The sequence below is a fragment of the Gallus gallus genome, chromosome 19 (genome assembly GCF_016699485.2).
Source record: "Gallus gallus isolate bGalGal1 chromosome 19, bGalGal1.mat.broiler.GRCg7b, whole genome shotgun sequence".
Classification (NCBI taxonomy): Eukaryota; Metazoa; Chordata; class Aves; order Galliformes; family Phasianidae; genus Gallus; species Gallus gallus.
In genome coordinates, this window is record NC_052550.1 from 1,847,502 (window position 1) to 1,871,246 (window position 23,745).

General features: G+C 42.6%; 1 protein-coding gene across 9 annotated transcripts in view; it reads right to left on the reverse strand.

Moving 5' to 3' along the window:
* Positions 1-229: 229 nt before the first annotated feature.
* AUTS2 (activator of transcription and developmental regulator AUTS2) overlaps positions 230-23,745 on the reverse strand; it is a 663,053-nt gene continuing 639,537 nt past the window's right edge. For 3 of the 9 annotated variants that reach the window (XM_015295943.4, XM_046902441.1, XM_015295949.4), the window contains 12 exons: positions 23,346-23,599; positions 22,200-22,441; positions 21,720-21,764; positions 18,084-18,179; positions 16,873-16,944; positions 15,444-15,473; positions 13,938-14,009; positions 10,971-11,112; positions 10,392-10,469; positions 8,513-8,596; positions 7,390-7,612; positions 230-3,436 (listed from right to left, as the gene is read on the reverse strand). In XM_015295943.4, coding sequence (XP_015151429.1) covers positions 2,197-3,436; positions 7,390-7,612; positions 8,513-8,596; positions 10,392-10,469; positions 10,971-11,112; positions 13,938-14,009; positions 15,444-15,473; positions 16,873-16,944; positions 18,084-18,179; positions 21,720-21,764; positions 22,200-22,441; positions 23,346-23,599 — 2,578 coding nt within the window. In that variant the 3' untranslated portion in view covers positions 230-2,196. The remainder of the gene's footprint in view (positions 3,437-7,389; positions 7,613-8,512; positions 8,597-10,391; positions 10,470-10,970; positions 11,113-13,937; positions 14,010-15,443; positions 15,474-16,872; positions 16,945-18,083; positions 18,180-21,719; positions 21,765-22,199; positions 22,442-23,345; positions 23,600-23,745) is intronic. The other 6 variants (XM_046902439.1, XM_015295944.4, XM_415729.8 and 3 more) reach the window with 6 other exon arrangements.

The following is a 23,745-nucleotide window of genomic DNA, read 5'->3' on the forward strand; positions in this document are numbered from 1 at the left end:
GCATTAGCACATTTTAAAACAATCCAAGCAAGCCAAGGATTTGGTCTCCTTTTTGTTCCTTTTTACCTGACCACGAAAATCATTTTTGTAAGATAGCTTATAAAGTCTGGTCATGTCCTTTCCGTTCTTAACAGCTATTTCTTCTGAACAAGAACCCACTCTTGGGAAAAGGTATGATTTCTTCCCCATAGCAACGATGGGGTACTCCACACAAAGAAGCACCTAGCAGTTTAGTTCACATTTTTTAATAACATGGCACAATTTACATTACACAAGTCTTCGCTGATGAGGAAACATGCTGAAGATTGAGAGCTGCTTCACTTTTCTTTTCACATAGGATCTAGAAAGGACTTTATTACATACAGGATAAACAGCAAAAAGGTTTGTATATAACAATCTCTTTACAATACTGAAAGCTACCGCTACGGTTCCAGTGTACATATTCTTCAGGGTTGGGTTTTTTTTTTTTCTTTGTTTTGTATTTTTCCTTCTGTTCTTTAAAAAAAACCCCAAAACAAAACAAAACAAAACAAAACAAAAAAAGAAAATGAAAGGAGAAAAGAAAAAGAAAACAAAAAAAAGAACACCGCACAACATCTGGAGTTCACAAAATCCGAAGCTCACAACTAAACCTTCAGTTGACTACTAAAATAGATCTCTGATCATTAGAAACAACCGCCTGTAGTTACCTTTTTTCTTTTTTTTCTTTTTCTCTTTTTTTTTGCCAAAACAGGATAACAACTTCAGATAGCACTTTAATACACTAGTAGACCAATGGAACTAATTTTATTTCATACATATATTTTACAGTCCAGTAGACAAGATATTGAATTCTCTCTGATAAAGTCATATTCTCTCCAAATATTTAGATAAGAAACTTAATGCATTATAAAAAAGTGTGTTATGAAAAGACAGATTTCGGAAGAATGATGCATTTTGTTAAAAAGGACCACGTTCTTCATGTGAATTCACGTCTTCTGTGATTAGGGAACAACAAGGCTGACCTGTTAACTATTCACAGACTTTATTACCAACTGAAATACAACAAATTGCATTATGAAATCTGCAGCGGAGTTCATTAATTAAACTACTGATCCACAGTGAAAACATATCCATCATTTTTCTAGAAAAGTATTGGCTTTCTCGTAGGATTTGCTTCAGTGTAGCTAAACATCACTTAAAAAAAAAAGGGTGCGTACAGACAAAAATGAGACACAGACATGAATGGTTATTACCAGATGTTCTTCCAAAAATAAATCTGACGTGGTAAGTGACGAAAGTTCTGGAAAACAGCCAGTATTTGATTATTACTTGGTTTAACCCAGATTAATGTGACTGAAAACCTGTTTGCCATGACAGTATCAGTGATTATAGATTGCTAACCTGCCGCGTTCTAAGGAATACATGAGGTACAGTAACATCAGCATCTTGATGCAGGGGTTCAGACAGAAAACTACACTTCTCGTGGGCTGTTTCTTCATCAAAACAAGCAGGAGAAATAGGTTGCTAGTATAGATGAACTTGTTCAGGGAAAATATGACTTTAAGTATGTTGTGTGTTGAAAAGGCTCCTTTGAGTTATAAAGGCTTTTGTGAAAAGCCTTAGAATTCATTGCATAGTTGAAGGGGTTTAGCTGTCTATAACAATATATGTAACACAGCATAAGCAGACTGTGTTGATCAATATTAAGTTTGCAAATAGCACAGTTTAAGAAGTATTAATGTATTATGTTACTTAATTTTATCTATTTACATTTGTACAAAGTAAAGCTTTCATCTTACCCTTTTTGCATATATGAACCATTAACCCATGAAGCACTCTTTTTACATAAATATCTACAAATGTCTTCACTTCTGGTCTGAAAGAGCTTTGTACGGTTGTCATTGGTGGTGGCTTGTTTCTAGGCAAATCATTCAGATTAACATCTTGTTCTTCAGTTCAAATTTTGAAACTTTTAAACTAGAAATAAAATAGAGTAGGAGACACGAGGAACGTATGGACTTGGCTAAAAGATCTGGAAAATTTCAACATATAATATACAAAAAAAACATTTCAAAATCTTTGCACTCAGGTCTATACATATTGTACAGTGGGTCACATTCCCAGTCTGTATCAATAGACTAGTAAGAAGGTCTTTATATTATGTTCATTTACAACGTTCTGTCCCTCTCTGCTTTTTATTTAGTCTTGCTCTGCTTATCGAGCTTCAATGTCCTTGAGGGTGTGAGAAGGAGGCCTCTCTCTCATCTCTGCTGACAGAGGAGTAGTCCTTCTTGGAGACCCAGGCCGAGGCCCCAGCGTAGAAATAAGCGGTGGAGGGGCACTGAGAGCTGCTGTGGGGGGAGTTTTATTGAGGATACCATTTTGGTGTCCTGTCGGGGGACTGACTCTGGGGTAGTGCATGCTAGGAAGTCCTGGTGTGATGAGGCTTGGGTGAGGCAGGTGTCCATCCAAGGCGGCCGGGTGAACTGAGTGCAGGCGTGCATGTTCGTAGTCCTCTCTGAGCATGTGCAACCGCTCCCTGTCATCCAAGTGGTTGCCCCGCTCATGCTCACGTCGAGGGTCAACGGAGAGAGGGTGGTGGTGATGGTGGTGGTGATTGTAGTCATGAGGTTCCCGATCCCTGAACGATCTGTCGGCTTCATATAATCTTGGCGTAGAAAGACGATGAAGGGGGTCATTTCTTAGCAAAAAGTCTCTGCCCAGGGGGTCTCTCCGATGAATATCCAGCTCTCTGTAAGGATCTCTTAAGGGATCTCTCATTGGATCCCAGTGGAAAGAAGGATAGGGGAAGCGTTCTCCACCAGGAATTGGGCTAATTCCCATAAAAGGGGTCATCATGCGAGTCCTATCCAGGCCACTGATGCTGTTAATGTGATGTATTCCAGTTACACCTACAGTCATGGGCATAGACACTAAAGGACTTGGATGGACGTTAGATGTAGATATAGGTGGTGGCTGATCAGACGACCTGTGAGTCTGAGGTCCCTCATGTTGAGCATCATGGTCTTCCTTCCGCTCCTCCTTCACTTTGACTTCATTGCTTTTCTTCGGATTATCGTACGCTGGCTCATTCTTCCTCTCAGCCTCACGGTTTGAAGTACTGTTAGGCCTGTTGCTTTCCACAACAGGTGGCCTAGCATAGGGTGAAGGAACCCTGGACATTTGCTTCGACTCTTCCACCACTCGGCTTTCATGGCTCAGGCTTTCTTTCTCTGAAATATAGTTGTCCTTCACCTTGTGCTCTTCAACATTAATTTCCTTCCGAGATTCGGAGTGATCCCTCTCTCGCTCTTTGGGTTTCTCTTTTTCTCGAACCTCAGGATTCAGATGGCTCCTGATCTGCTCATTGGAGCTGCGATTATGTCCGAGGGAGTTTACTGGATGGATAGGTGCTGGCGAAGGATGGCTGGAGTGTCTTTTCTCAATGCTCTCTCTAGGAAGAAAGAGAAGTGTAAAAATTAAAGCACAAGAAACTCTCAAAAATAAAACAAAGCCTTGAGGATGTCTGACTATACTTGTTGATTTGCAGAAAGGTAGTAACAAGCACCATTTAATGTACTGCTTCTTTTACACACTCAAAACACCAGAAGAGCATCCCATCTCTACTCTAGGTCTGTTCTGTTATCTCGGTGCAGGAGAAGATCCCTGAAGTAGCTGCTTTGCGAGTGATCTGACTGAAACTTCAAACACTAAAGTCCACACAAGGATCCCAAGGAATCTGGCTCTAGAAAAGGTATTTCTAGGATTACAGCCATAGCTGTTTGCAGAAAGGAGAGAGAATAATAAAAACATACTAATTTCATGAAAAAAAAAAAAGGGGAGGCAATTACATCCAAATTACACGGGTAATAGGATTTTACCCACTGCTTCTATTAAGAATAGATCTGGGAAAATAGACAGTATTTTGTTCAACTGACTTTTAGAGAAGCTTCCATACCTATCTTTACATTACAAGTTTCTTATCTATATTGTCTTCATCCTTCCAGATTTTCAGTTTACTTCCCACAATTCAATTTCTTTCTCAAAACTGAAGATTAAAACCTCTCAGGACACACCAGTACTGTGGAGACAAATCACCTCCAAAAAGACAGGCACTTCTCTAAGTGAGAAATAAGCCTCAGTGCAAATCTTTTAATAGATGCCGTTAAAGGCAAAAATGAGGGGTAAGTAGCAGGGTCCTCTGTAGTCCCTGAACAGCTCCAGTTTACATTCCTCTCTGGGTACCTCTAAACTGTAGGTACTTCTGGATGGTGAAACTGCAGAAACTACTTAAAAATATCTTTGAAAAAGGATACTGTCATTATTGTGACCTCACCAGAAGAATCTTGTGTTGTATCTAGACTGAACTGTCGAAACTGTCAGTTTATGGGCTATGTCTAAGTTTAAGAGTCCAGAATGCAACTGCTAGCATTGGAGCATTTGATACCAGAGCTGCTTTGTCTGCGCTGACTATTAATTACCTCCTGGGTATCAGGTTCTGCTTTGATTGACTGTGCCCTAAACACTCCAAAAACTGTGTCCTGGCTCTACTCTTCTTTCCTCTTGCTCTCCACAAAACATTTAAGTCTTTCAAACAACTTCCAGATTTGGACACTGAGACCAAGTCATAAAAACTTGACTGAAGGGCACTCTTAATTGTTTTATTTCACTAGGGGGAGCTGACTGAGTCCTGTCATTGATATTCAATCAATTTTGCTGTGTAATTTACGTATTTTAAATTGTTTGTAAAATCTTAAGTAAATAATGGACATTTTCTGTAATTAAAGAAAAATACATGTGCAATCAAAATAACATTTTCCTTTGCCAATTTCATCCTCTTCAATTACAGTGATGGCATTATCTCAAGAGGCTATTGATTACTTAGGTAATCATTCACTTATGTAAATGGTTGTCCAGTGGTCAGGGAGGGAATAATTTTTTTATCCTCAAATCTACCAAGGGCTCCTTAAGTTAATAATACAGGAAGAGCTCTAAGCCTCAGTCTCCCCCAAAAAGAAACTTAAGATCATATTCTCAAATGAACTTATTACTAAATAAGGTATGTTTTGAGGCCGTATGCTATACTGAAAGATAACGCGCAAGACATCTTATGCCAATTATTGTGCTTCATTTATGTTGACAGAGAGAACAATAGATTATTGTATTCTTTCTGAAGTTCCAGGATTACAAACACATCGATGTCTTCATTAGAATGGAATTGCTCAGTGACATCTTTTAAATTAAATATCACCGAGAAGGAACAAATTCTGTTTTGCACAACAGCTGTATTCACCGTTTTTTTTCTAATGCTGGAGTGCAGTAATAAGAATCCTTAACAACAACAAAAAACTGCACACAGTCTTCCAGGAGGAAGCAAGAACTGTAAGACGACATGGTAGTGCAGCTCTGCAACCAGCTCCGCACCTGGGAGAAGTTCATAGACTGTAGTTTCACATTATCTGAACTCTCCTGAGGGATCTATCCTATCTCACTCCAGCTAGGGATTACAGAAGAAGTCTAGATGAATGCTTTTGTCTAGACAGCCCGTTTGGCAGCAGATAACGCTCAGAACAATTTTGATTCCCCATTCTGTCTTGGTCAAGTTAGCAAAAAATAGGTAGCACAGACTGGGACCTCAACCAGAAGGGCAAGGCTACACCTTCACCCTGCTGGGTGCCACTGAAGGTCAAGGGAGAGGTATGAGAGGCTCACAAGCTACACCAGACATTATCTATACAGGGAGAACATCTCCAGGAAGGAATTCTTTGCATCTTCTCAAACAGGCAACACTGTGAGCATGCTGCAAAGTAGAACTCTTAAAATCACATGGATGCATAGCGATACTGGATCAGCAAAACCATTTGTGTACTCAACTGGTAGCCATAATTGTGCAGAAACATGAAGAATGAATGACGTTTACTTTCAAACTCTCAAATCACTGAAAATAAATTATGTTCTGAGCTATGATATGGAGTTCAGGCAATGCTAAAGCTGCTTGCAGGGGATGTATATCTGGAAGGGATTTTCTTCAGCAGGAACACCTCATAACAAGACAACAAAACAGCAACTGAAAGAATCACATAATTGTAAAGACCACCCATATCATTAGTAACTACAATGCTTTGCCATTCAAGCCAGTAATGTTACTCACATGCTTAAGCATTTCGCAGGACAGAATCCCCAATTTCTAACAGAAATTCATTTGGAAGCATTAACACCAGACATGAAAATAATGAAGCTATGCTACCAAACAGAAAATATTCCAAATGGAAAATGTAGGTGACAAGATCTGAAGTTTGACTTGCTCTTCGCATTTTACAATAACATAGAAAAGCTCTTCAATGTATTTTTCAGAATATCTAATGTGTTAGCATAACTTCTTTTTGAAAAGGCTACTAATGCGTATATTTGGGTTAGTGACAGAAGTCAGAAAAGCACATCTCCTAAATATTCTTTTATGTTAAAAAATTAGAAACAAATAGCCATTATGTAGTAAAGTAATGTGCAAACTTAGCAGGAAAGCCATTAAGCCACAACTGAAAAAGCTGAAATCAGCCTCTCTACATTTTTCAAGGAAGGCATGACACTTGCTGAATGGCAAATTCTTATAATTTGGTACTTAAATGTTAAGAGGAATTGTTACGGAGTTAACTGTAGAATGGGAACAGTCCTGACAAAAAAAAAATATGACCAGGTTTTACTTTTCATTAACCCTTCCCAGCCTGGACATGTTAGAGTGCAAGTCCATGTAAAACACTGAACAAAAACCGTGCTTGAAGGTAAGCAACAGCAGTGCATGTATGTGTGCCTTCTGCAGGGGAATTAAGGCCGATTTAACGGATGGCATGCACTGAAGCTTACTGTGGTACTGGAAAATGCCATGCTGCTGTATTTTATGGTGTTGCAATTTTACAGCTTCATCAGTGGTTTCTCTCCTCAGGCCATTTTAGGGGGTGGAAGCAGGGTTATTTGTTTTGCGGATAGGATCGGATTTACGAAGTTAAGTATTCACACGTGCAGATATGTGTCTGATGGACTTCGTACTTCTTTTTGCATCCTGTCAGGCACCTATCCACACACTGAATGTTCAAAAAACCTATAAAAAAGTCACCCACAAGGCAAGCATTCTATTCTCACTTGACACTGCTTGAACTCTGCTCCAGCAAAGCTCCTCCTGATGAACTGAGGTGCAAGTGAGAAGAGAAACAGATGGAGCAGGAAGCACCCGAGGCAGATCTGCATCTTCCCTACCGCCAGCGCTGCATTGTAGGCAGTGATGGCGTCAGCTCCCCCGAGTGTCCCTCTTCTGAAGCTCTGGTTTAACAATGTGCCAGGCTGGGAAGGGTTAAAAGCGGAACGGAGCCCCAAGCTTTGAACTAGACAATTCTTGGAAGTGTTCTTTCGTACCTTTCTTTGTCATCTTTACTAACAGATGAGTCTCGTTTATCTACATCTCTATCTCTGTCATGAGCTGCAGCAGATGAACTGCGCTCCAGCTCTCCTGGCTTCAGCCAGGGCGGAGGGGTCGGGAACGAAGGAGGAGTTCGGTGCAGTCGGTTCCAGGGCTCGTGAGGGTTGCTAAAGCTCTGCATACTGGGGCCATCCTTGTGGCCGAACATTGAGTTGGGTGCTGAAATGGTGAAGTGGAAAACAAAAAGGTTTAAGAAAAAGGTATGCTCTAGTGAAGGTACTTACCAAAAAAACTTTTACAGCACTCAGAGTTAAAATGAATACATATTATTGGGAGCTGGAAAAGGAAAGGAAATTAACAGAGATTCATTAGAGGGTCTCATTCCTAAAAATGGGCAGGCATCTGACAGCTGTTTTAATTGGATAGGGAGATGCTGTGGATAAAACTGACAGGGGATGAAAGTAGAAAGATAAAAGTGACAATGATCCTTAGTCCAAATATTTTGGAGACACCGGGAAATGACCGTTATACCGAATATAAATAATGGAACTTGTTGCATTTGATCCCGAACCAAAGTAATACGGTATGTGACCAAAATCATGCCAGATTTGGAGTATGGTGCAAGAGAGTGATTTTTAAAAGGATGATCTTTTGTGACTGGCCAAATCTAGAGAAATGTTGATGACCCTGGACAAATAAATGCAGGTTAGTGATCTTTTCCAGGCACATGTCCTGGATTCACTGGTGAGAAAGGAAAAAAAAATGTTCTCATCCACAGCTAGGGATTACCAATAAGCACTGCACATTGACTACTTTGACCATGCAACAAAACCACGTGGAATCCCACAATCTCCTTACAGGCATGAGTTCTAAATGCAGTTTTTTTTTAATTGACAACGTAATGGTGACATTTAGCACTATGCTAAACCCAAACTATGAGGTAACTAAAAGAAAACCATTGACCGGTGACTAAATATGCTGTTATTTAAAAGAAAAAGCTCACTTCAAATTACCGTCCCTTAACTGATGTGTGATCTAGGCAACTGATAAAATGTCACCGTCACTCCATGTCCCGAATTACACAGCAGACAAGAATTCATAAACAAAGAGGTTACTCACTGACTGTCGGGTTGCCGAGTCCCCCGAAGGCATTGCTACCCACCGCAGTGAGACCGCTGAAGGAAGCTGGTCGATTGAAAGGCTCTGCAAACCAATGGAAACAGCTCACTGGTGTGTTGGTCATTGTGAGAACGCATTTCTGTGTTATCCAGCTGTGCTACGCCTGCATGAAAGCCCAGTCTGTGTCGCATCACAACAGTGATGGTGAGAGGGTGGGAAATACAAACCAATCTTTTTCCTATGGCAATATGCATGGGATCAGCTTACAAGAAAAACTCCTACTTTGAAGAAAAACAAGATGTCACAGCACACACGGCAGGGAGGACTGCAATCCAGCAAAAGTTGTGACTCCACTTAACATCTGCAAACATCTCAATTTTTCTTTCTTTTCACTCCCTTCCAGCTCAGTTCCATGGTCCTCAGGAAACAACCCTGCCTAGCAAGGCAATTAGTAGGTCTGGCAATTGTGCTTGCAAAACACCTTCAGGCCATGCCTCAGCCACATCTCCTACACCACAGTCAGAATATATATAAAATGTCTTATTGTACTGATACATCATGCTGACCCGAGCATCTTGTAATGCTCTTGGTATTTATTGCTACTACTGTATAAAAAACTAGCATGGACTATGAAAAACACCGGATTCTACTTTTTTAGTACCTAATGTATAGAGGGTGTAGGTAAGCCGAATGAAGCAAATTCTCTTTTCAGTTTCAGAGAATTTTAATTACTTTGATGAAACCATCAGCACTGAGGAGGGACAAATCGAGCGTTTTTTATAGGCAGCTCAGTACAGAACAATGAAACCACATCGTGAGTCTGCTGTATCAGTTTGGTGGCCCTCCTAAATCCCTCCCTATGCAAAACAAAACATCAAATTATAGTCCTGATCTCTGGTGCTCTCGTGGGCAGCACATTGCTTATTACAACATCACTAAATGAGAAGGAAACTAACATTTGTTGAACGCTGTTTACTTCTTTAACATTTATTTGCTATTTTTCACTGCCATACACACTTAAGATCAGATCACAAGATCTTAAGGATCTGCTTCCTGCTCACTGAAATAAAAAGCAGGCATCTCATTAGCAGTTTGGAACAGAAATACCTCTCTGAACCTCAGCCTTAATCTTCAGGTATTTTTTGACTGCTTACAAACACAACTACACTGAATCCTAACCACCCTGCTACTCCTCTAACGCCCAGCTAGTTTGTACTGTGAAGTATTTTAAAACGTGCTGTCAGTTTTACTGCTAGGTGTATTTAGAACTGCTGCTTGGGTTACAGAAGACAAATGGATAAAATGTACAATTTTTAAAGGTTAAACTGGCACATGGACAACCTTCAATGGTCTAAACCAAAAGACATGAAGTAAGAACAATGTGGCATTACTCTGCCACAGTAGCAGATATGCAAGAGCAGAATGCAAAAGCTTGCTACAAAATTCAGAGGCATGACCTCAAGCTTGTGCTAAAGGGTTCACGGAGATCCAGCTGTCAATGGCTCTATGTACATCGCAACCAGGCTGAGGAACCAAAGAACATGCATTATGTTCATGTCTTGTGGAGCTACTGGCTTGCTCATCTGTTATCTCTGTGGACTGGCTAGGCTGAGGAGCATCTTTTGGGTTTGAGTGTGATTGGAAAAGGACAGTGGCTGTTCAGACTGCGCTCCATGCAAGTCTAAAACAGCCTTTTGGATAACAACAGAAGAGCTGAACTAGCTGTCAGTTCAGTGGATATTCACAGTGTAACAAGCTACAGCAGAATGTGCAAAAGCAGCAGGGCAGAAAATGCCTGTGTGTTATTTCTGAGTTGGATTCACAGCGAGTGGCTTGCACAGAGAGGGCCAAGAACCACTCACTGCAGTACTGCACTTACCTAAGTGAGCAGCTGGGTTGAGAAAGTTGCTGTGGTGAGGTGGAGGGCCAAAAGGGGTGCCGGCTGGATGAGCCCCACCTGCCGAAACAAAGCAACATGGTGAGTTCCCAGCTAATGCTCAGAGAGGTACTCCCTGTGCTCTAGGCTTGACTATTCTTAAACAGCACCTCACATAAGCAGAGATTGCTGTATGTTCAGGTCAGGATCCCATGCAAACAGCAGCTGCTCTTCTGAACAGAAGTTGTCAGTTATAGGAGGTGGAGGAGAAATGTGTCAGTATGGAAAAAAAAAGGGGAACACACAATACAGTGTACTTCCAACCTGTCATCTCCATGATGCAGTTATCACTGCGTGAAATGTTCCTCTGTGTTTAACCTGCATGGCATTTCATCACATTGTTGTGCATTTTTTAAAAAGCATATGGAATAATTTTAAAATATTTATCAAATAGACTAATAGCCTCTGGCACGTCTTGCAGAGTTCATAAGCCAAAGCATATGGGAAATTTCCTGTCAACATGGCACAGATTAGCATGTTAATGAGCATGCCACAAGAAAGAGTTTGATCCTCAATACTCACTGGCTGTAGAGAAGAGAGTCGAGGGCCGGGCCAGGTCATGGGGGTGGTGGATGGCTCCAAAAAGGCTGGGGCCTGGGGGCCTGCTCAGAAATTCAGGTTTCAGGCCGAAGTCCAGTTTGTGTGGATCTGACTGCATCTGTTTCTGAAATGTAAGAGAAAAAGATTTGCAAGAGACTGTCCTGAGAGGCACTTTCAGAATGCTGTGGGCATAGCAATTTATTCATAACAACTGACGATTTAACAAAGATAACAGTTTTTAGGACCCTGGGTGTAAGTGCAGATCCAGTCTCCTGGCAGAGGCAAACAACCTCAGGTTCCCAGTAGGTATTTTGCCCAGGGCTCACCAGTGTTCTTCACAAACACATATATCCCTCTGGAGCAAAGAGTTTTAGCGCAGACTTGGCTGAACAGAACAAACACTGAAATCTCCGAATAGACCTTGAACACATACTTGGCTGTAAGTACAGGCCCCCGTCTTTAAAACGAAGTCAAAGAGAGATGTTAGTTTGGACGCAATCCTCGGGTGGGCAGGCATGCTGAAAGCAGGGAAAGCAGCAAGTGCAAGAGGCAGAGCTGCCAGCTGACCTCCGACTGCAGGGATCACTCATCAGACAGTGACACACACACACCACAACCATCACATTTAAATGTGGAGCTGCAGCTGAGGAACACCTGATGCTGTGTATCTTTCAGTGCCTCTCAGACTGCAATCGAGCAAGACAGGGGCTAAAGTGAAGCAAATTACATATGAAGCGTAGCAGTGTCTGAAGAACTTAAGTCTCACTTTGATAGCTTGCACTCCAGATTCAAAGCACTGTATGTCACTGCCTCTATTTATACGGTATTAGGATGAGCAGAGTTACTTTCTGAAAGTGTATTTCCCGATGCAGCTGTACTGTAAATGATAAGTGGATGAAGGATGGATTCTTCTTTGTGTCATACACTCACTTTAGTGGTTGGCACTTCAATAGTTTTATAGAATGCAGAGGAAAACCAAATTCCCAATTACCTGTGCTGCCACAACTCCCCAAACACAGATTGCTGATTAATTGTGCAGGTCAGCTGAAAGGATTTACAAACGTGTAACACTGAACCAGTAGATCTTAGCAGTAATTCTGGAGCAGGTTACGCTTAATAAATCAGTATTTAATACCATGCCAGCTCGGAGTACAGACTATTACAATGATATAAATATGCATATTAAAAAGTTATGACCAAGTTAATGTGCATGCCTAGTAGCTGTTTTTCAAGTGCTAATAACATGTCTATGAAGCTATGAGCAGGAAAGAGGAAACAAAAAAAGCAGATTTATCAATGTTTTGAGATAATAACCTGCAAAACCACCGAATGCAAAAGACGGCCATGTTGAGGTCATGTCTTTTAGATGTCAGACTGCAGCACTTCAATGATTTAAAAAGATCAGAACACACAAATGCCTCAATTGAAGGCTGCGTGCCAGATTTTTAGGCTCTGAGCTCTTTTTATTCTTCTTAACAACCAAGTTATAAACCTCTGACAGGCATTACTCAGAACAGCAAATCTGGCAGAAACTTTAATTGCGGCCATATGAATAGTACTGTTCTAATAATGAAAAAATCCCCGGTCTGAAGAGGAATGGAACATCGTGGCTGTGTTAAAAGACTTCTGAATGTGTTGATTTACCTTAAAAGAGCATGGAAGAAATTTGATCAGATTCATTTTACTCCCATCTGCTGCTCCAGAGAGCCCCCCTCTTGATGATAACCCTTATGAATGCATTTCAGGTCCAGCAAATGCTGAACACCTTAACACAGGGACCACTAAACTCAATGCAAATGCCTGCACTAATTTCATGGCACGTTAGATCAAGCTGTAAGTCCTTTCCTAAAAGGAAGTGGACCCATTATGGAGAGTAAAATCTGCCTGGAATCCAGGCTGACCCCACACTGGTCATCCTGAGCCTCAGCGTAGAACTGCTTTGTGCCCAGAGCTGCTGTCTGGCCCAGGCTGTGTCTCAGGAATCCCCTGGGTGTGCAGACAGGTTACACATGTCTGAACGGTGTCTTGCTACAGAAGTACAGGCAGGCAAACAGCACCTACAGCTGCACGCATTCTTTCCTGGGGTTTCCTGCTTTTTTGCCTTCATGACTGCAGACCATACCTTGTCTTCTGGCTGAACTGAGATAGTGAAATACACCTTCCAATTAGTTTTGGAATCATCATCATCCACGGCCTCAAAAAAACAAATAATGCCCTTTCCCAACAGTCTGAGCAATATCACTGTTTTTAAACAGTCAAAGTCAGTAGGTAAAAGAAATGGCTGTATGAAAATGGCATTTACCATGGGTTATAAATATAGCAGTATGACCTCTTTGAATATCAAATCAAAGAAGATTCAAAGGACACAGATAACATGGGAACAATAATTTCATTTCAAGAAAATATCTTTTCAATAAAATAGAAAAGAAAGGAGATATAACTCTCCAGGTCTATAATCTTGTCTTTTTTGATAATGGGAAGATGAATGAAGATCACTAGCAGGGGAAACATAAGGAAGCAGAGAAGAGAGATATGTCTACCGCAGCAAATTAACCTGTCAACCTTGTTTAAAAGGGTTATTTTTAAACTCTATTAGCTGTAGATTTTAGTAGCTGTTCAACATCTTCATAATCTTATAGCACTACCTTATATAATACAACTCAGTTGCATACAAAGACTGCAAAGTGGGTAGGGTCTTCTTGTTAATTTCACTCACTTTCTAGCACAAGCTCCTGACTCCTGCAAGAGAAGGCCAAACAAAGACACCAACCTTTCCTCCTTATGATAGTGAACACCTGAAGGAGCTACACAGCTACAATGCTACTTGTGGTTATGTTGACAAGGCATTAGCCATGGTACAGAGCTGCTAACAGCAAGAGGCAAATCCTCCCACTCACAGGTTTGCACTGTGCAATGCATCTGAAATGCAGCTGTGGCCAAAAGACTGACCTTGACTTTCTGTTGGTGATGGTATATCTGCCAGGCAATGTGGACGTGCATAGCGCACCACTTCCCAGGTTTCTGGAAAAAACAGGAGGGATACAGCATGAATTAGTAATGTTCCAATACCTGTGATGCTTTATGCTAGGAATGCTCCTGGTCATCCTCCTCTCCAGACAAACCCACACACTGTTTTTCTGCTCTCCTGCAATCTTCTGATGCCACTGGCTGAGAATGCAGCTTGTGCTGCTGGAACTATCTGCCTGTTAGCAACTACTCTGCACAGCTGGATTGCTTCACAACAGCACACTCAGTACGTTTCCAAACGTGCTGCTATTCTAAGACTGGCCTTTCCACCAAAAGATCCACATAAAAACACTTAAAAATCTCAGTCTGGTTTTTAAAATCCATCTGACTCCCTCATATAACTGCGCGTCTGTACCTGCACCATTTTGGCTCACCAGTAAAGGCCCCAAATTGGATGCCAGTCAGTTCACTCTGGTTGGGAAGGTGAACTGGCTTAAGCTGGCTCTTTGCATCACTCCTGTCACCATGCCTCTAAATCATGGGGCTGAGAAAGGGAGGAAAGAAGCAGAGAGCATGACTTGGCTTCTTCACTGATTCAGTAGTCCATCTCTAGGACATCTGGAAATCATGCTGGTAGGGACTTGATAAGGATATATTTTCCATTATCTGGTTATGTAGGGGTCTGTAGTTAACCACATGAATAATGATTCCTGCACAGATTTAGAAACAATCATAGGAATGAAAGCAGCTCCTACCAGTAACTGAATTACTACACAAAGTATGGCATAGGGCCTGCCTTCTATATCTAGGTGTGGATCAGCCAACAGTTAAAAATCAATGACAAAGAAAGTAAAAAAAATAAAACCCATCTCTCACACACACAAACCTAAACTCAAGTCTTTTGCTTATCCACAGCAACTGGTTGCATTAGTGATTTAATGAGTTCATGTGGTCTGCACATCCTTGAATATGTTGAAAAACCAACAAAAATATCTTTCAGATTACTGTAAGACTGCATCTTTTGGATCCTTATCTCTAAAGAATTTTGTGTTTGAACTGAATTGCCTGTGTGTGCTGGACAAGAAGATATTTGGGATATTTGGGTAGGAAGTTCCATACTGAATAACACACAAAACACACAATAAACATTAAAAAGCAGAATCCTTCCACCTGCATTAAAATGGCAAGAAATGTCTGCCAGGGCAGTCTGTAGGATCAGCTCAGGGAACCTTGAGAGCCACAGCAGTACAACGATTATCAATGTTTAACCTCTGCTGTTTGTGGTAAGGGGTTGTGTGAGAACAGGGAACTTCCAGCTGTAAAAGTGCTTATCCTCCTCGAGTGACCACATGATGCTGACCACACTGCTCAGCAAACAGTGCAAAGTCCCCAAGATGGAGCACGGCGCTGCTTTTAATGAGTGTGCTGCTGCAACCCGGCGGGGACCGAGATGAGCTCAACAAAGTGTAGCACAAGAAGGTTTCTTACCCTCAACATGGGCCTGAACGGATCTGTCAACTGTGAAGAAGAAATGACAGCTTGGTTACATGCCTGTCACTCAAACAATTGCTCTAATTAACAAATTTGTATTGCTTCATTAAGAGATGAAATTAAAATGTTATAATTTTACTTTCAAATGAAGCCCTTTCAGATAATAATTAGTCCTCAGCCTCCGTACTGGAGCTGGCCTCCCTCCCCCCATGGCTGTTGTACCTAAGTGTTGACAAGCAACAAAACAAGCCTCACACTGAGCACTCTGTCCTCTGGCATCTGCATGCATTTGTTGATTTAACGCTACCAAAATGGCTGGTTAATGGCTCTGAAGAAGAACACAGCTATGTCCTTTGGGTAAACTTCTGCTCTAATCTTTCAGAGCTGCTTGGCTTGTGAGAAGACTGGAAATGGACAGGGTGGTATCAGGGGGCTGCTCCCACCCAGCGTGCCGGGCTGCCCTGTCTGTTCAGCAGCGAGGCACCCGGTGTTGGCACATCCGGAGAGCCATCTCCTTTACAGGGAGATGTACAGATGGAAGAGCTATTCTGCAGGCTTGGTGACGGCGCGTGGCATCGTCTTGAAACAATCAAAACTGCACTACAAGCTGAAAGGCAGCACAAAGCGAAGTGACCTAATGATGGGAGGCTCCAGTTATCTTTTCGATTGGGTGGAATGAGCAGACATGAGAACACGTGGGTCCTTTTGGTATAAAGCTCAACAATAGCACTAATTCAGAGCAAACTCAAACTACTGGAAGTTGGTGGAGCCCAAAGAAAATAGCTCCGCAGAGCTTAAAAGCTGACCAATTCCACAACATTGATTTTTGTCAGAGAGTTCTGCGAAAAACAGGACTGCATGATGTTCCTCGTTGCAAACAATGTATACTCAATCAAACAAGCAAACAACCCGAGGGCATTTGCAAAGAACAGAAAAAAGCCAGAAGACGAAGCACTGAAACAATAAATGCTGTTCACATGTGCTCCAACTCAGAATCCGGAGGCACCAAGTGATCAATACAGTGCATCCGCATTTTGCTGCTGCAATCAATAATACAGTAACCCAGGGAGTAACTGTCACTACCCACATTAGAAACAATTACAGAATATAAATGTAAATCTCATAGAGGTTTGTACGCTTCTATGCTGAACTGGAGTTTGCCCCCAGCCTTGTGGGGATGCCACCTGACAGCAAGGAAAGAGCTCTGCACTGCACGGCATCTATTTGCTTTGGCCAGTGATGGACAGAAGGATCAGGATTTAAACTGTCCTCATGCAACTTCTCTGATCTCACTGACTTCATAGTTCAGATTAAGCTTTAGTTTCAGACGTTGATTTGGACATACAGAAGATGGCAGGCCTAGTGCTCAATATTTTCACGAGGAATAGCTTTAGTTTAGAAAAATACAGTAATACTTTCTACACACCCGTGGATCTTTCTGTAGAAGGGTATGTGGGACAGTTCCAGGTCTGGCTGCAACATCGATAGGATTGGAAGTCTAGAATTGTAACACAGAAAGAGAGCATTTATGAGTAAAAAGCCACACAAAAATACAAACTGAAAAACAGTACTTCTTCATCATTAACACTGCCTATGCTGTGAACATCAGCTCTTTTAAGCAAAAAGGATAACTGCTATAATCCATGTAGCGATGTATGTACTATCATCTCAGTTTCCAAACTCACTTTGCCCAATAACTCCCCACTAGTTAAACTAATCTGAAACATGTGAGGCAACAGCAGTGTTGCACTGGGAATTCCTCTCACCCTTCCAAAGCTGAGCAGTATGAGACAGCACCTAAAGCAGCACCTGGGACACCAAGGCTGAGCTCTGTTGCTTATCAATAATGCACTGGAGCTGGCTAAAACTGCGGCCCTCACCGTCACACACAAAGCATCAGCAATCTACGTCGTTACCGTACAAGGATCTGAACTGCATCCACAATGAACTGTTACCACATGAGCATCAGAAAATGCAACATCTAGCTGGAGAAAATGAAAGCTTTTCCCTTGATTTGAATGTAAATATTCGGCTAATAGAACAAAATGCATCTTTTGGAGGAAAAAACACTACATTTAGACAACATCTTCCTCACTTAAAATGAAGAAAAAAGAAATCAGCTGCAGTATAACTAACAATTAAGTAACAGAGTTGTTAACAGACTGATTACCATATATATGAAGAATCCCACTAATGAACTGCAATTTACATATTCAGTCATTAGAGTGGATGGGCCAATTTAAGAAAGGTGTCTTCTCTGCAGAAATTTCAGTCCTGATTTCAGTCTTCGGTCGCAAAGACTACAGGCTACAGAAAATGATTTCCTCCCACTCATAAATCAAGAGTGACTTCATGAAAACAAAGGAAAAGAGAAACAAACTCATCACACTTAACTATCATCGCTATCATAAAGGAGTGGGGAGCTGAATCAATGTACCGCGTTGTGCCGAAGCTCTGAGATAATTATGCAAATGAGAAAACAATAACGATCACCGCTCCTTAAAATCCTGATTATTACATGACCTCACACTAATGCATGCTACCCTGAGAACTAATCGCGTCGCTTCTGAAGTTAACCATGCCATTCCATGTAGAATAACCAGTGCATTGGAGTGGTAAGATGGAAACACGTCCTACCTTGGGTTGGAATGCTCCTTGAAGAGAGCCAAAGGGGCCCGTTGGAGGGATCATGGGAGGAATACCTGATACAGCTGGAGGATAGGAGTGAAACAGCTGAAACAGAAGAAGAGAGGGGAGCATAAATGCGTGTGCACTGAAAAACAAAGACGGACAGCTGGACGAGACAGCGAAAGCATTCCTGCAGAGTTACGGAAATGGCACATGGAGAAACGGAGAAGCACTGACGACGTGATCCCGCCGCAACGATGTTAGTTAAAGCAGTCAATGAGATGTTCACAAATGTCATGATGTTCACTTCAGAGCTTAAAAGCAGTTCCAAAATCATACAGCCAGCAACCTGGCCGCTGCACTGGGCCATCGTAGCTGAGGCTTTTGTTGCGCCATGACTGGTTTTTAATTGGATGGGGATTTTGAAGGGTTTCGGTTTGCAGAAGAATTCAAGAGAAAAGGCAGTGCCCGGCCAAACAGGGCAGAGAACGCTACTGTTTGAGGGGGAAAAAAACCTGCACAAGCTCTAGGATATTGTATCATTAAAACCCCATTAGCATGCTAGGATTTTAATGGTTTCTGTCGGAAATGAGGAAAATATGCACAATTCTTACTTCATTAGCCTGTCTGAGAGGATATCCTGCCACTTCCAGTAGCAGCAGAGACAGATGAACTTAATTGCTAAAAAGGATTACTCATAAGAAAAGGCCAAAGTAGAACCCCCCAATGCTGGAGGGCACTGGTCTTATAAAGACAGACCACGAGGCATAAAAAGAGGCAAATCTCCACCGATCTCAGTGATCCCAGTGTATCTGTACTAAGACAACTTAGCAGAAACAAAGCTTTCCTGTGCTAACGCAGACAAACACACGAGAAAAAAGCAAGTAAACCATCATGACCAGATCCTATCTGGTCTCTGTGGTCTGGCTGTGAATCTTTTCCTTACACTGTAACACAGTTAAGTTGCACAATTCCACAAGAATTGCAGAGATCACACACAGAACTGCTTTCTGGTAGGAGTTGGGGATTCAAAGCATCTAACTGCAAAGATGTCCTCACTGGGAAACCTTGGGATGTAGCAGGGAATGGCTGCTCACCTCACTGGTACTGCCAGCCAAACACCTGAAGGAGCTCTCTGGCTGATAAAATTTCACCTCTGAACTCAGCCAATTGAAAATGAACCTCCTGTATGCTGCTTCTGGGATAGAATAGAGGACTCGACGGCCAGCTGAACAGCAACAGCCAAAAGCTGGACATGCGGAGTGAGCAAACACTGAGAGAATCACATCCCACAGTACATCAGTGTCACAAAGTTCTGATGGATTTAACTCAGTGCACGTTGTGTGCTTTGTGAAACTATTTCAGTGCATCAGAGATACCAAGAGATTGTTTATTTAAAAGCAGGGTATGAAGTCTCCCTTCGTAACACATTTCTATTGTTGTTTTCACTTCTCTTTAATTTGGATTTGCTCCTTTCAGTGATGCAGAAAAACCTTCAGATGAGCTGCTGCTGAACTGTGGGTATTTGAGAGATCATTAGAAGACACATCCTCCTTTACAGTAACTTTTTAATTACCAAAATGTGGTTTGAATCCTCCAGCGTCTTCTGTATTAAATCCGTGTGTAATGGACTCATTTCAAAAGATGGAGCGAGGCTTAATATTCTATTAACTACAACTAATAATAAGGAATGCTTTTCTTACTTTTATAACGACCGCTAAGTTAATTAAATTTGACCTTCCCCTGCTTTCTCTTTTCTAACGTACATTGATTTTAACTCTCCAACAAACATCCTTGTTCTCCTGCAGAGCTCATTCACAGGCTTTAACAACACTGTCAGCTTTCCTTAAGATGCAGCTGAACACGCAGTGAAGAACTACTGCAGAAACCCGTCCCTAAAAAAGGATCTACGGATGTGCCAAAGTTTCAGGTATTTGGAGAAGAGAAGAAGCCCTGGCAGGTGTGCACTTACGCCAGCAAAAGAGGCTGCTCTGGAAACTGATGCAAGCAGTTCTGTTACCTTCACAACCCACATTCATCCTAGGAGTGATTACTGAAATGCTCTGGCTACCACGACCTTGCTGTCGTTTTAGCAAGGCTGTTAATCCAATGAAATTTATAGCCATCATGTTGGGCTTTGGCATTAGCTTGCTAAATATCCAACAGACGCCAACTGTGATTATTTTGCAATAACTTCATTAGGACAAACCTTTTCTCAAGGAAAGCAGGGGAAGCTTAATGCACCAGGGCCCTGCTGCTGTGCCTGTGCCAGGGCCCACATCCCGGCGCACTGGCTAACACAGAGCAAATGGAAGTCAGTCCTTACTTGAAAAGGGGCAATACTGAGACCCGTAGGATTCACCATGAGTTTGAAAACGATATCCAGCTGAGGACTATTTCACTGTTTCCTATTTTACACACCAACCTATGTGTTTTCTTTCTCCAAAACTCATTTACTTATCTCCCAGTTCCGTGTTCTTGCCTGAATCAACATGCCACATTCAGGATAATCTAACCTTAGAATCCACATAAAGCTATATAAAACAAAGAGTGCAGTTTTGCAAACAGTGATGCAAACAGCAGCGTGACCCTTCTGAGTGATTATCCTCGGCTTAAATGTTTGCCTCATACTCCCACAGGTGTGATCCCGCAGGCACTCACACACCGTACACCTAAACAAGGTGTCAGGAATTGATGGGACTGTTCACATGTGCTACAGGCATCAGTTATGAGCAGGAACTGCGTTTAATCAGGACAGCAGAAAGCATCACACCATCATCTTAACCAGTCTTTCTCGCCCAGTTCCACTTCTAAGCAAAATCAACATATGAAGCCAAATGCTTTGCAAATTTCTGAATGCTGATGCAGTACTCCTTCTCTCATCAAAATATCACTACTGGATTTAGAAATTCTTGTCCAAATGAACGAAATACCCGCCTCTGTTGGTATGATGAAGGAAATGTCACCCACATTTCAATAGCAAATGAATCTGTAGATTCTAAACCTAAAGAGCTGAAGCTTTACAATTAATATTAAAAATGAGTTCACCTCAATAAACAACATTTTTTGGTAGCTCTGAGATAAGCATGCCTAGTGCATCACTGGATCATCTCGCTGCCATCAAACAGAGCGCAGCAAGCCCAGTGGGTCAGACAGGCTTTTGAAACGGGAAGAATAAGACAAGCTTTCAAATTTTATAAAACAAAATACGATATATTAGAATAGCTATTAGATTACCTATCCCTGAAGGGTTTGTACGATAGTTTGTCGTTTCGTTTCAGATTTCTCAGGGAAAATAACATTCTTAAGTGTTTTTGGCACCACCGAAACACAGTGATGAAACTACTGCTCTGTACTGCTTCATGCTACAGTCACCTCTTGTCTCATCTTCTTCACAGCAAACCTGTCTTCCAATGGTGTATGAGCAAGAGATCTTTTGATTGGAAAAGCTGATACTGCATCTTTATCAGAAACAAGCACCATAAAATGCAAGCCTTCCAAAGCCAAAGCGACCAAGAACGATAATGGTAGATCCTGGAGTGATGATTAGGGAGAGATTCAACATTGTGCCACTGATCGAGTGGTGATCCCAACCCACCACAGAAAAGCAATTATGTCAGTTTTAAACAGAGTAATGAAACTCACACTGTGACGGTAGAAGGGGTCAACTTTTGTAGGGTATTTGTCAAACTGCAAAGGGATCAAAGCACAAACTAGTTACTTTCTGTTTCGTTGCTTCATTTCTGTTGGTAACACAGACTAATTCCCTATTATTTGGCAACCAACAGAGAGGAAAAATATGCAGAAATTGAACTTCCAGTGAAGCTGGTTTGGGTTTTTCTCCCTTCAAGGTATAATAAGGAGGTCTTTATGAGCCAGGAAAACGGAGGAGGCACCAGAGTGCACCACTCCAACCACCAGGGATTCCCAGGCACGAGCGCCCTTTTGGCCAGCAGCCTCATCCCTCAGCCCCTGCATCGCCACCTGGACCTCTCACACACATGACAGCCACAGGGAAAGGACCGCCCGTCCTGTCCTCCCCAACCACAGCACTCCTTCCCCACCACCTGTCAAACTCTCAAATTTTCGTAATAAAGAATAGAGTTGTGCTCTACTTATCCTCACATTTCTGCCTGGGGTACGCACCATGGGCGGTGCTGGCGTCGGCATGATGGCAGTGGGTGGGATGGCGTGAGGGAAAGGCGTGAAGGTGTGCTGGTGTGTGTGTTGGTGTGTGTGCTGGTGCTGGTGCTGGTGCTGGTGGAACTCGGTCCTCAGGTACGGCGGTGGGCCCAGGGAGGCCCCGCGATCCGCGCTCTGCGAGGCCAAAAACCGCGTGTTTAGTTCCTGACGGAGAAGATCTTGTTCTGAAACACAAAGCAAAGCAACCTCCGTGAGCTCTGTGAGGGACTTTTCCAGACCTTGTGCCAATTTCCGCTGGCTGCGGTAGTGACGTTCTGTATTAAGCTTCCTCACAGTAAAGCGTGATACTGTACAGATTAAGAATGCTCCCTCAGCTCTTCCCCAAAGGCCATGCTGAGAGAAGAAAGCCTCCAGTTCCCCTCTCTCATGGAGCCTGCCTTCACTTCAGTGCTCATCTGAGGCGCAGTGTGAAGGTTCTCCTTAAATCCCTGGCCGCATCCTACAGCAGGTGGGCAGTGTGGGTAAACTGAAGTCAGGGAACAGAGCGGCCACAGACACAGCTCCCCTACTTCATGGGCATGAATTATGTTACTGAAGCACTGATCATCCTCAGTATTCTTCCCTCAGATCCCTCTCAGTGAGCTGGGAGGAACTGACATCTTCCCACAGAGTACAACAGAACACAGTTCACTCCACTTCTAGCTGTTCCCCACAGCCCTGCACGTACCCGACCTCAGCAGCGCTGTGTGCACGGCCACCAGACCTCCCCCTAGCCAGGCTGGCTGCAGGGAAGCAATGCTGAGCACAGACCACAGCTACAGCACAGACATCTGCTACAGTTCACAGATTTTGGGTGGCCCCATATGAACTCTGAAGTGGTTTTACCCTGGGGAGCAGACACAGAAAAGAACAGGCTTCCAAAAATCTTCATTCCCGGGGCAGAAGAAAAGCCACTGGGAAAGTCTGGGTGGTTTTTGGTTTTGACATCGCCCCAAATCTTTCAGCGGTGAGTGCCCCTTCTACCCCACCAGCGGCTCTCATAGAATAGACCAGTAGGAGTTATTTTGACTAAAACTGGAGATTGGGTTTCCTTTGCCACAGTGGGGCCACGATCTGTCTGTCTCTTACCTGAGTAAGTGCTACCAGCTGGGTGTCCTGGAACCTGCAGGGTCCCTGACGTCAATGGAGGTGGAGGAGGCAAAGCCGTAGGAGGGGCAAACATATTGGGGTGATGTGGGTGTGCGGGGGGCTGGAGGGTGGGCGTGAAGGTATGCAGTGGGCTGTGGCTTGGTAAAGAGAGGGGGAATGGTGAGGCGGAGGGGTGGTGAGATATGTGTGGAGGGGGAGCCTGAGTCTTGGCAGGAGTGCTGCTTCTGCTGCTGCTGTTAACAAAAAGAAAAGCAATTAAGCATTGCACGGAAGAGAGGAAAGCTCTAAAAGTACACATACACTACCCCAATGAACTATGCATGGCCCATGACAAACCTGTCACTAATAGAAGTAATACACTTCAAATACAAGTTACTAT